The 14,837-nt window shown below is 31.6% G+C and overlaps 1 protein-coding gene across 1 annotated transcript; it reads left to right on the top strand.

The window, feature by feature from the left end:
• Nucleotides 1–11,771: 11,771 nt before the first annotated feature.
• On the top strand, nucleotides 11,772–13,017 carry HELRODRAFT_168865 (hypothetical protein; the record flags this gene model as incomplete). Its single annotated transcript, XM_009014718.1, has 3 exons — nucleotides 11,772–11,829; nucleotides 12,033–12,163; nucleotides 12,691–13,017. 3 exons carry the CDS (start codon nucleotides 11,772–11,774, stop codon nucleotides 13,015–13,017), a joined length of 516 nt encoding a protein of 171 aa, XP_009012966.1.
• Between the last annotated feature and the right edge of the window lie 1,820 nt (nucleotides 13,018–14,837).

The following is a 14,837-nucleotide window of genomic DNA, read 5'->3' as shown; positions in this document are numbered from 1 at the left end:
TTGATTAATGATTTTCATATTTACATATTTTATGTCATCAGTGTTTTTAAATTCAACAATGATATTTAATTTATTGAAAAGGACAGTGCTACTGAAATGTAATTAGTTTGGAATATATTTTGATGGGCTACAACAGATAGCTAAACTTTTATTTGTGTAAAGTGATACAAAAAGAAACTGGTTTGCAGATAAATAATCAAATGTTCATTTTACAAACAAATTCACAAAAATTTATAATAACTCTTTTTATTTTGTAAAAACTACAAGAAACTATTCAGCAAAGTGATAAGAGACAGACTAAAACTTCCATCCTCATCTTCCAACTCGCCGACAACCGCAGACCAGCAGCAGCAGCAGCAATTTCAATTGTTTGACGACCAACAAATTCAACACCACCAACAACAACAACAACAGCAACAACAACAGCAGAATCAATTCAATCATCCACTTCAGCAGCACGTCGCCGAGCCCAACCACTACCATTCAACGAGCAACATAAGGTTGCAGCTGGTTGCGAGTCCAACTTTGAAGGTCAGTTCGAGGAAAGAGGCACTCCATAAACAATACTCTTTGCAACAACCACTTTTGCATCATCAACAGTATCAACAACAACAGCAGCAAATCGATCAACGAAATTACGACCAACAATTCAACCAACAACAACAACAACATCAGATTGAGTTGTACACCAAAGAGCCGGTCTACGTCAAACAACAATATTCACAAATTTTCTCGCCAACGTTTAGTCAGCAGTCGCAACAGCAGCAGCAGCGTCAACTGTTCTCACCTCAGCAGCTACTCTCGCCAACACAGCAACAGTATGCAGACAGCCAACAACAACATACACGAGTGTTTTCGCCACAACCGCTCAACGCAAACAACAACAACAACAACAATATTGATTCAACAAACTCCACAACAGCAAAGTGTCTTGTTACAGCCGCTGGTTCAAGTTCAATAAGTCTCGTATAGTCATGTGACCATGTAAACCCTATAGTCACGGGACCATTTAAACTATATAGTCACGTGATTATGTATAAATTATATATACTTATTTATAAATACATGTAGTATAATAATATTACTACAAGATTGTTATTAATTGGTTCAATTGCTATTTCACGTTAATTTCAACCCTAATTTCACACTATTTCTATTTAATTATAAATTTTTAATTTAACAGATTAAGTCAGCTGTTTATAATAATAATATTATTAATAATATATAATTATCATATCAAGAAAAAAAACTAATTGCATGTATGGTTGTGTGTATTTGTATGGTTATTTTATGTGTGTTGTATATATGTGTGTATTTATGTATGTGGTGCGTATGTGTGTGGTGTATGTCTGTGTGTGTGTATTTTCACGTGTATGTGTAAATGCATGTGTATGCGTATCTATGTGTTTGTTAAGGTGTGCCTATTGTAGCATACTTGTGTCTGACGATGATACGTTTGGTTTTGCTGTTTTATTGAAAAATTGTCACTAATGTTTCACTTTTACGAACTTATGAAAAATTGAAAAATTCAATTGATTGAAAATTTTTTTCGTCTAACTTGGCGATGGAAGCAGTTTGTTAGAAGTTAAAATATCCACCGTGATTTAATACGATCATCATTATATTGATCATTAATAACCTTCCCAACTAACATTCATGGATTTCTTTCCTTCATACTCACACACAAACATATATACTCTCATGTGTATACAATATTTATTATTTCCACCACACACATTCATAAACATACACACATACACATACATACAAACAAACACACATACATACATAGATATGTGTGTGTATGTATGTATGTATAAATTATTATGTCCATGGTTTTGTGATTTTATTTACATTGCGTTGCTTTTTTTATATTTTATTTATCCAGTATAAATAAGCAAATTCATAAACAGCCAACAACAATTTTTTTGCAATTTTTTGAAAATTCAGAGTTTTTTTTAAACTTTTTTTAAACTCTATTACTTTTTAAACGTTAAGACACAGTTTAAGATTGGCACAAAATTGTGGGGCAAGCATTTACTAGTTTCAACCGTCAAATTTTGGCTTCCCATCAAAGTCGTTAAGATCTACCCTTTAACAGCTTCGACATTTTAAATCTTTCTTATTTCATCTAGCCGAAGAAAAAATTTTGAATTTAAATTTTAAAATCCTCTACATCAAATACGTTACTCGCATTATTTTTTTTTGTCTAAACAAGATTATACTGATATATTTATTTTCAATTGTTTCACATTAATTTTATTTATTTATCATCTAACTATTTATCACTTAATTATAGTTTAATTATTTAATTACATTTTATTGTTTAATTATTCTGTGTATATTTTTTTTGATTGACCAATGAACGTAATTATGGACATTAATTTTCACACTACACTGTGTCTGTGATCGTATGGTTATCTTGTACGTAGTATTAATAAATATTTTATATTCAAATGAAAAATCTGCAGTAGCTACGACTGCTGCTGCTACAATTACTGTGGAAAACATTTCCAGTTAAAAAATGTGATTCAAACAAAACTAGACTGCTGGTTATTTATTTAATTGATTGATTAAAACAGTAACGTTATCATTCCTAAATATACAACAAGATCTTTTCATAAATGTAAATACAATTTTTTTTATTAATTTTTGGTCGTAATTGTGTTTTTTATTTTATTTTACTTAAAAAAGTTTTATTTTGTTGGTAGGGAGTGGTGATGATAATCACGAGTTCCTAAATTTTAAACACACCAGCATTTGCTTCGTGATAATGACCATACAAGAATTCCAAAAATGTATGACACAACATTTTTCAGTTAAATTTGATCCCTTCCAAGAAGTTTTAAAATCTGAGGCTTAGTTTGAAAGAAGATATTTTGTGGGTCGTAGCCAAATACAAGAACCTAACCAAACGAAAACCAAAAAGATTGTAATTAACGTTATTTCTACTATAAATTTGTTACTTCTTGTAACATTATGCTAGATACATGTATCATATTTGTATGTGTGCGTGTATAATTTGCAAATGTACAGAGTCAGGTAAGTGAATGAATGAATGAATGCGAAACGGAGGATCAGATTTTTGTCACAAATATGTTGACGATGGGATAGCAAACTGAATTTCTTTTTCATGCTTCTCTGCTTCTCGGCCTCAGTGATGTTCGACTTCATGTATTCCTCAACTTCATACGGACTAGTAACCTTCTTTTTTCAATTTCGCAATCAAGTTTAATCTCTGCCTTTTTTTTCATGACTGCAATAACCTGTTTCTCAGCAACACCTGACTGAAACTTCTCTTTCATAGACTGACTTCAAGTTGAGTTTATTACATAAGATATGCTGAAAAGCACAAGTATGAAAAATCAGTGGAAGTTTGTATCGGATGAGTTAGTTACTTCAGGTAAGATTAATTATTTTAATGATTAATATTGAACTCGGGCTCTTAGCTGTGTACACATTTTCAAATAGGCTTGGGAGGCCTCAAAAATGAACACACATATATAAGTATTATTCATTTCTGTAAATGATTTTTAATGCTTAACATGTTATGTGAGGTGGCAACTTGAAATTCTGAGAAGCAAATTTCTACGCCATTTACCACCAACCCCTAATTTTAGGAGTTGATATTGTGCTATATTTTTTCGATCTTAAAATCCATTGGAGGAAACATTTTTGTTAGTGATTCTTACATACAAAACAATCATTTTTTTTTTTTTATTAAAATATTATTTTGCCAACCGACCAACTGAACATTTATTAAAAATTAGATTTTTCACAAAAATATGGGACCATTTAGTGTAATATTTTAGTATAACATTTAGGGATGAACCTTGTCCAGTATAAGATCGACCTACCTACCTACCTATAATCTTTTCAATCCATGTTCACTAAACTAAATAAAAACTGTTATCAGTAAGCAATACAAACCTACATATAAAAAAACGGCTTGAATCAATCAAACTAGCAAGCATTCTAAATTGATAGCCTTGTTTTTTTTCTACAAAATTACATTTTTCTAATGTAGCAATTCTGTAGTAGAAACATTTGTTAGGAACATAATTTAAAATATAGTCCATGCTCATTTTTGCCGGGGATGGTCACTCTACGATCCCCATTGGCACACCCCTGAGACCCTTTGTAATGTGAGCGAGTGTGAAGTAGTATTTATTAAAAAAATTATCGCTAAGTTATTGTGGTAATTTTATTTTATGGAGTTATAAAGTCAACAAGCGTTTTATTTATGGACATTATAATATTTATTAAAAGTAATAATATTATTATTACTATTATTGTACTTTATTATTATTATTATTATTTTATTGTTTTTAATAGTAATAAAAGAGTTTCAACTTTTATTTTAGATTCGCGTTTCTTCTTTACACTCTTATTATTGTAAATAATATTGGTAATAATAATACTAGTAGGTTTTGCAATGTACTGATTTAAATTGAATGATTAAACGTTTTAATGTTATTAATGTTATTATTTCAATAGCTTTTAGAACACTTAAATATACATCCAGATCCATGTGAATACACACACACACACACACACACACACACACACCACACACACACACAAATTTAATTAGAGACATTTTGGTCAAGAAAACATTTTTATTTTAAACATATAAAAAAAATTCTTTACATAAGACTGATTCATGATAATATATTATAATGAAGAATAATGAATTTGTATTGGAAAATAAATTATTTTTTTAGTAAAGTAATCTTATTATTTTACATACATACAATTACAATAACTTTTTGCCATTGTTTGCCAATAGTTAAACGATATGTATAATAGTTCATTTAAAAATGGATTTAAAATGGTGTTTTCATTCAATGTTTTCAAATTCAAATTAAATCACCTAGATTTGCAACAAAATTTTTGATTATTCAATGGAAATGAATTGATCGAATATAAAAGAATGTATAATACTTGTGGATGATATTGGAATCGAACCTGGACACCAGGCAACTTTTTCAAAAATATAAAATCAGTCAATCTTACCACTTGCTCTAACATACTGAACATCTAATTAAAACATGGTGATCAATGCGTGTAAACAAAATATTAATTTTCATTTAGAATTTGTTGAAACATGTCTGTGGAATAAGTTAAACAAATTGTGGCCAACTTATTTTAAAAGCAAATAATCAAGTATTGCGATTTAGCTGTGAGAAAAATTGAAATATAGTTAAACTAATCAAGGGCCCCACTAAATATCTATTTTGGAACCTCCGAAACTGAAGACTCGTCCGACCCTAACTACCATTGGCGGGCCCCATTCACACACATGAAGTTGAATGTCAGAGGCAGCATAATTTTAAAACTCTACAACTCATTATAGAGTTTTTAAATCTAATTCATGCTTAAACTTTCAAGTTTTATAACTACCTCATAGGTACCAAGCACTAATGCTTATAATGTTTTTAAATTCAATTGAAATTCACAATTTTTGGATAAGTAGTGCTTTGGATGGTTATCCACCCAGTACCAGCTACGATGTTAACTGTAGCGAAAGTTGGATCGACGATTGTAAGGCTGATGTTTATGGTGCAGCAAAGGTGCTAATTATATTTATACCGTGCAATTATTTATGTTAATTTTTATTATATTTGTTACTATTATTATTATTATTATTATTATTATTACTTTTTAATTTTATAAATGTACATTTTTATAAATTTGTAACATTCTTCAGTTATAAAATCATATCCTAATGATAATTTTATAAACTCATGAATGTGTGTTTAGCAAAGTACCAGAGCAGGGTACCAGAGCAAGGTACCAGAGCAGGGTACCAGAGCAGGGTACCAGAGCAGGGTACCAGAGCAGGGTAAATTGTACTTCATAGGGCCACTTATATAACGATTTTAAAGAGCCAAACAAACGGTCTGGCGGTCAGCAATTTGTCTACCACTGGTTTTTATTATTCATAACTTTATGTATGTTAGTGATTCTTTCTCTCTCTCTCTCTCTCTCTCTCTCTCTCTCTCTCTCTCTCTCTCTCTCTCTCTCTTTCTCTTTCTCTCTCTCTCTCTTTCTCTGTGTAATGAGTTAGTGATCTTGTGTGTGTGTGTGTGTGTGTGTTTGTGTTTGTGTGTGTGTGGTGAGTTAGTAAATCTGTGTGTGTGTGTGTTCATTTTTTGAAGTGTGTAAAGCGTAGGTGCTGAATGTTTGTCTCGTTATTTGATATCGAGACAACTCTCTGTCTCTTAATTTGATATCGAGGCAAGACCACTACCTCCGACATTTATTTATCATTGATACTGTATCATTTCGAGACATCTATTTATCTATCATTGACGTTGTATCATGCATGTTAGAAATATTATCAACTCGTCATCAGCGTCGATATCGCGTAGGGTTATTGTAAATTTTCAAGTGGTCAGGTGTAAAAATTTTTCGAAATAAATTTAATGTGTTTGTTGCTTTGTTCTGAGTTTGTAGGTATATATGTGTGTGAGTGTGTGTGCCTTTGTGAGTGTGTGTATCTTTGTGAGTGTGTGTGTGTGTGTTTGGGTGGTCCTCTTAAATCTGAAGAAGTTTAGTAGTAATAAATTATCTTTTTATTGGTAGGTAATTGAAATAACAATTTAACAATGGTTCTTGTTGTATTGGTGTGTGTGTGTTTATAACTGTGTGTTTGTGTGTGTTTGTGTTTTTATTTGTAGGTGGGTACATTTGTTATAATGTTTAATGTTTGTTAACTTTTGTCAGTAAAATATTCTATTTCTCATTACTACAACTCACAGGTGTGTGTACGTGTATAACTGTGTGTTTGTAAGTGTTGATGAGAGTGTGTGTATATGTGTGTGTGTGTCTGTGTGTGCGCGTGTGTGTGCGTGTGTGTGCGTGGGTACGTTTGTTTGATGTTTGTTAACTTTTGTCAGTAAAATACTATATTTCTCATTACTACAATATACTGTTGTGCGTGTATAACAAAAGTGTGTGTTTATGAGTGTGTGTGTGTTTGTGTGTGTTTATGAGTGTGCGTGTGTGTGTGTGTGTGTGTATATGTGTGTGTGTCTGTGTGTTTGTGTACGACGTAAGTACAAATAGCCACACCATCAAAACTATGGATACCATGATACAATTTATTATTAAAATTAACCTTCATCACAATTGTCACTTCAACAACTTTTATTATTTTTTTACTGTCGGAATTACGTATAATAAAATATTTAAGACATCTATATGTGAATTACACACTCACGCACGCTCGCACATACATGCATACAAACACACACACACACACACACACACATACTTATTAATTTATTTAATTTTGTAGTTACAAAAAACACGTAAGTATAAAATAGCGGACATGACAGAAAAAAAGTTATTCTATTAATTCTCTTTTCAACGTATAGTACTATGCGTGATTTTCGCATCCCTCATTTTGCACACATTTCGAACACGGTAACTGCAACATCATCAACAAGCGCCTTAACCATTCAACCAACTCGCATCCATATTGTTAAAATTATTATTACGACAGGAAATATAATAATGATAATAATAATAATAAAAATAATAATAATACTTTTTTTAATAATAATAATAATAATGATAATAACAAATCATTTGTGTTGCACTTGGGATCACCGGGATCACCGTACTTGAAAATTTCCAGGTTGCATGGCTGATAACATTGGATATCCATTAGAAGTTCACAATTTGACCTGCTAAACACCTTCAAAAAAGCTATTTTTTTATAAAAAATATTTCATTATTAAAATAAAGAAAAACAATTTATCATAAATAATTTGCGTTTATCAATTTTAATTACGATTAATTTTCATTTAACTCATCCTTAATTAATTTTCGTACACATCACACACACACACACACACACACACACACACACACACAAACAAACACAACAAACACACACGCAAACAAATAAACAAACACACACACAAACAATTAAACACACAAACACATGTAAACAAGCATGAATCCAAGCATCACAGACAAAGATAAAATACAATAGGAAGAGATCTTTTTGTGTTCAAACCGCGTCTTAACCATTGCGCTAATTCATCAAAATAATCGTGATATATTACGAAAAATATTTCAATAACTAAATTTAAACAATAAAAATAGAGATGAAGAAGATAAATCGTTGTAGATTTCTTACCAATCCTGCTTACATCGTTAAACGTTTTGGTAATATTTTGATCATCCCCATGTTACACTAACACAATACCATATGTATAGGCTATACACACAACCGCATACAGAAAATACACACGCACGCACGCACGCACACTCACGCACACACATACGTGTATATACACACAGATACACGTTTATGTATATTTGTGTCAATGTATATACAGTAATTGTGTGTATGTGTGTGTGTGTGTATGTGTGTGTGTGTGTGTGTGTGTGCATGTTTATAAATGCAACACATTTCAATGTATATACGTAGCTATCGGCAGATAAATACATTTTGTATATACAAAGCTCGGGTGTGTGTTTTGCCATGGAGTGTTTGTTATACGGGATTGGTCGTGTATCTAAAACACACGGACGATCGTTTAACCAAAAACATTAAAAGATGTAGACAAAATGTTTTTATTAGTTGGCACGGCTTCTGGAGAATATTTTTTTTTTGGAGCTATACAAATCAATTCAATTGAATACGGTTAAAAGACATTTTAAGCCTGATGTCAGTTTTTCATTCAATCACCTGTTCAATGTTTCATTTTCAAATCAAACCTGAATTGTTTTTAAAATACCAACATCTTCGAATGTGGCAACTTGCTTTGTGTGCTTGACCGGATGGCTGATGGATGGATGTACATTTTCCAGGATATCCTGAAAAATATGATAAAAAATACAAATACACACACACATCACACTCACACACACACACATACGCGCACACACACATACGCGCGCACACACACACATTCACACACACTCACATACTCAACATACGACTGATTATATTTTAAAATTTGTCACATCCGCCATAGACGTCCTACCTTATGATCATTAATCATGCTGCCGTTATCTGAAAAGTTATAAATTCAGAAGAGTATTTACTACTTGAGATAAGTAGCGAGACAGTGCTGGCAAAATTAAGCAGTTCCACCCACCCACCTACTTACCTACCTACCTACCTACCTACTACCTACCTACCTACCTACCTACCTACCTACCTAGCTAGCCATCTTACCTGTGTGTCTATACTCGATCGATATGGATCAATGTCTTAATTACTAAAACAAAACACGCAATAAAATTTTTTCAATGTATGAAATTAAATTAAATTTTAGGAATTTAAATTAAAAAAAATTGTTTCATTCTGTCTTTCTCCTATCTTCTTCTTAATGACATCTCGCGACACTTTACCTTACATCGCGTGATATCAAAGTTTATGATATGATATCATTGCTAGAATCATTCCAAAGTTTATGATATGATATCATTGCTAGAATCATTCCAAAGTTTATGATATGATATCATTGCTAGAATCATTCCAAAGTTTATGATATGATATCATTGCTAGAATCATTCCAAAGTTTGTGATATGCTATCATTGCTAGAATCATTCCAAAGTTTATGATATGATATCATTGCTAGAATCATTCCAAATCACGAAATCATTTCTTAATATCATTGCTAGGATCACCCCATATTACGATGTTAATTATTCCTTAATAATATTGCTAAATTCATTAGAGAATAATTTTTATTTAACTTGTATTTTAAATTTGTTAGATTTCATGAAACTTTGATTGGTCCAGTGTTAATGCATTCAATCAGGAATGCTGACAATAACAAAATATAGGGCTTACTCAGCGGAGATTGTGCTGAAAATTCTGTTTTAAATCTTAAAAATCCCAAAAATTTCAATTTTCAAATCTTAAAATCTTAATCGTCAGTTACAGAAACTGTTTAGAAAGTAAAAGAAAAAAATTATTGAATGATAATTCAGCCTTGCAACAAAGATTCGTACTTTGTGGATTAGTCGTAGCTAGGATTTGTTGTAGCTACTGCAACAACTATATCTTAACACTGGATACAACTACGTAGCTTATAATTGGTAGTAACTGTAAGGGTCATAATTAGTAAATGCAATAGTAATTACTACAGTACTATGAATTAGTGTTCGCTGAAAATGTTCAAAAAAAAACGAAGTAACTAGTTTCAATAAGTGAGTTATCCTAAGTGTAAATCAATGAAAAAAAATCACCCATGGGTTTATAAAACTCAAAAAGATCATTGTTTGGATGCAAATTTTTAACTGATCAAATGAAACCTGAAACTACAAAGTATCTCTCAGTACCTTTTAGTACCTTTGTAATACTTTGGTGTACCTATTGGTACTTTTCTAGTACCTTTGTAGTATTGTACTGTACCAATCACTGATGTACTCATTGAACATTGATCTAACATTTGCGGTGTAATGTATATATATATATAAATTTGTAACTGTGTGTGTGTATGTATGAATGTATGTGTATATGTGTGTTGTGTATGTATGTATGTATGTGTGTGTGTGTATGTATGTATGTATGTGTGTGTGTATTTGTGTGTGTGTGTATATGAGTGTGTATGTGTTAATTTTATGAAGTGTAAAATAATTTAGAAGATTCTCATTACGGTACAGACATGTGCATTGCATCTTTTGCCTGTCCGTTTCTTTGTGTGTTTGCTTGTTTGTATGTGTGTGCTTGCTTGTATGTATGTGTCTGTTTATTTGTGTGTGTATGTGTATGTTATGTCTGCTGCATGGTTGTATGTGGGCTTGGTTGTTTCTGTCGGTATGTTTTCACGTTGTATTTTTGTCGAGTTTTTTTTTGTTTGTCTGACAGTTTCGTTTGTTTGCCTAAATGTTTTTCTGTCTAAATGTATAGTTTTGTATATTTGAGCACTTGTTTTTATGTGGTGTGTGTAGTTGTGCGTGTGGACTCTGTTGCTTGAATGTTAGTATGTCTGTGTTTGTGTGCGTATGTGTTTATATATGTTTTTGTAGGTGTGTGTATGTGTATATTTGAATGTGTGTGTATGTGTTTGTTGTGTTTGTGTGTAAATTTGTTTGTATGTATTTGTGTGTATGTCCATGTGTACGCAAGTTTGTACGTTCGTGTTTGTGTGTGTATATGTTTGCATGTGTGTTTTGTATGTGTTTTGTATGTTTGTATGTGTGTATGTACGTGTACTCGAGTTTGTATGTTTGTGAAAGATTTGATCGTGTGCTGGTTACTGTAGGTGTATCTACTATAAATACGTGCGTCATGAAGGTTATATGTATTCATTCATCTAATTTACTAAAAAAAATTATAAATTAAAAATTTAATTATTTTTTACAATTCGGGAGGTTTTTTATTTTCATTTCGTGTAAATTTTTTCACATTTTTGATTAATTTGTTTAATTTATTTGGTTCTGGAAAATTGTAGACTGTATGGTTGTTTGACATGCGTTGTGTAAATTAACGTATGGGTTGATAAGCGAAAAAAACATTGACTGAACAAAAGGATGAAATAAAAGAATAAACGAATGAATGAACGAACGAACGAACAAACAAACGAATGAACGAACGAATGAATGAATGAATGAATGAACGAATGAATAAAAAAATAAACAAATAGTGGAAAGAGAATTACCACAGAGATAAAAACAAAAAAAATTATTGTTTGAATGACCGAACAAACGGAAAACGAATGATTAAAAAATGTATGAAGTCAAACGAATGAACAAACGAACGAATAATTAAAAAAATGAATGAATTAATAATAAACAAATGGAATTTACAGAATACAAAATGATTCTTCAAGCAGAGAACTTCATTAGCAAGCCTGGTACAATGAAGCACTGCAAACATAAAATTCACACATATCATTAACATTGTTAATCACATATTTTTCTCATTCTATATTCAAGACGACAGTTAATTAATTAATTAATGTACTTATACATTTATTAATTTGCGTGGATTTACCTAATAAATTTTAATTAATTAAAACAAAAATGTTTTAATGGTATATTTTATTTACCATTGCAGTGATTGCATGCGGTATGCCAGGATCTAGTGACAATTTGAATATACCTTTTCTTCTGGCAATGTGGAACGCTAGAACGTTCTACCAAACTGGAAAACTTGAACGCGTAAAACAAGAAATGAAAAGAATGAATGTCAGCATTTTTGGTTTGAGCGAAACTTTGTGGGAAAAAATCAAGTGTCAATTTAAAATCAGAATAAAGTTAGAGAAAGTCAAAAGTGAACTGGCCAAAAAACGTTTGAATTTTTTCTGTCGGTCTATCACAAAATGAGGAGACCAGAGTCAAGTTCGTTGAAGTACGGAATCGCTTTCCAAAGGCAAATTTATCTGCTCTGGAGGTGATTAACATAAATGAAGAGTAGGTGTACAATCGAACAATGAGATGTCTAAAAATTAAGAATGTTTCCGGGCGGTGTCAGAGAGTTGACAAAATGATAGTTGACAATTTGTTGGTCAAAATGCAAGCAAAACCTTTCAATCTAGCTGTTACATTGTTTGTCACATTCGTTCGTGTGAACCATTTCCAGAGTAGATAAATTTGCCTCCTCCAAAGGTTGATTTCTTCCAAATAGTTTTGCTCAAACCTAATATGCTGAGATTCATTTAACGATTCCGAACTTCAACGTTTTACTTGACCTTGATCTCATCATTTTGTGACAGACCGACAAAATTCAAACTTTTTGTGGCCACTTCACTTTTGATTTTCTCAAATTTTATCTTGATTTTACAAACAACTGTGTTACGATCACTGTCACAATTGAGAAATTGACACCTGTCACATTTCTTGATCACATCATGCGGAAGGAAAAAATGGAAAATCTAACAACTACTGGAAAGATTGCAGAGAAAAGAGATCGCGGTCAACAACGAACAACATTCGTGAAGTCCTTGTGTCACTTGTTGAATATCACCACATTTCAACTACTACAAAGTGTTGAAGATCGGGTTTTGTGGAGGTCGATGGTCGCCAATGTCCTGAAAGGATAAGGCACGAGAAGGAAGAAGAAGAATGCGGGGATCTATTTGCAATTGAATCCGGTGACTGCAACAGACAGCAGTGCCAGGCACTTTACCGCTACACTATCGTGCCAACCAGTTGTATTAATAACAAAATATTTCACCATTAGGAAATTTATTTTAAAAATAATTGGTAATTAATATTCCCCTAATGTAAATAAATGTCGATTGTATTTATTATGTATTATATTTTCAGTTTTTCCGAGTCTTTAAACGAGACACGTTTCTCGTGAAAACTCGATAATAATAGAAATAATAATAATAATTATTATTATTATTTATATTATATATTATAACTATGATATGAATAATATTTGCATTAGTAGAAACATAAAAATGTGAACGGCGGCAGATGAAGGATTAAGAAAAAGTTTCATTTCTATTTATTTTAGGATGTATTTTTTAATTGCACGAGTCAAGTAGAAATTGTTATCAGGAGTTTAAAACAAGGGAAGGGCCTTTGGACCGCGGCAAGGGCCAAATTCGGAGGTCTGAAATCCTGAGGTTACAAATTATTTTCAGAGTAAAATGGCAAATATTTAAAAAAATGTTTCAAAGTAAACCCGGTACTTTTGGTTACGGGAAAGAAAGACTGCTTGAACAAAGTTGAATAAAGTTTTTAGAGTTTGAGAACTTTCATCATCCTTATGAAGGCTTTTTTCTGGAGTTCCCGGCCTGTCTTACTCGTAATCGACCCTATCCTTATAATTAACATTATCACAACCGTTATACACGCACACCAGCATATTGTAGTAATGAGAAATATAGTATTTTACTGACATTATTACCAACAGTAGTACTGGCGCTAGTAGCAGTAAAAGTAACAGCCGCAGTAATTGAAGTAGTAGTTGTACCAGCTGTAGAAGTTGCAGAAACAGCCACGCAAACAAACCAGTAGTAGTAGTAGTAGTAGCAGCAGCAGTTAAAGTAGCAGAATCAACCACAGTAGTAGTTGTAGCAGCAGTATTAAATCAAATAACATAATAAGCACAGTATGTATAACAAATACACTGTATCACAATTCTTCAGTTTGCTTGCATGCATGCATATTTTTATGCCAACAAACAATCTCTCATATAGCCGATGAGCAAATATTGATACAAAAAGATCACTTGTTTATTTATAATTATTTGTTCAGAAAACCATTGCACGAAGAAGTTGAAGATTTGTCACAAAACCACACACACATACATACATACTCATACATACACATATTATAACAACAATAACAAAAAACATCAACCACAACAACATCCATAACCTACAGCCACAAAAACACCAACAACAACTAACTAAACTACCACTACTGCAACTACTACTACTATAGCTACTACCACTACTACAACTACTACAGCAGCAGTAGTAGTAGCGTCAACAGCTGCTGTCACAACAAAAGCCAAACGCGATGACGACTACAACCTCTCTAGTGCACGGCAATTAATTTTGAAACACTTTTAAAACAATGGCAGTTTGTTAATTCAATATTACGTAGCTTATTCTATATTTAATTATGCACTACTGGCTGATTGGTGGTATCAATTGCTAGCTGCAATAATAAAAATAATAAAAAAATACAAAGAAAATTTTTATTATTCTTATTATTTAATATTAATAATATTATTATTATTTATTTATTATTATTATTAATAACGGAGTAATAAAAATTTTTATTGACTCTTATTATTGTGATGGTAACAATGATGATTCGTTGAGGGTGATGATGGTGATGATGGTAATAATAATAATAATAATAATAATAATAATGAAAATGATAATAATAATAATAATAA

This window comes from Helobdella robusta (genome assembly GCF_000326865.2).
Source record: "Helobdella robusta unplaced genomic scaffold HELROscaffold_14, whole genome shotgun sequence".
NCBI classification, from domain to species: domain Eukaryota; kingdom Metazoa; phylum Annelida; class Clitellata; order Rhynchobdellida; family Glossiphoniidae; genus Helobdella; species Helobdella robusta.
This window is presented reverse-complemented; position numbering and strand designations above follow the sequence as displayed.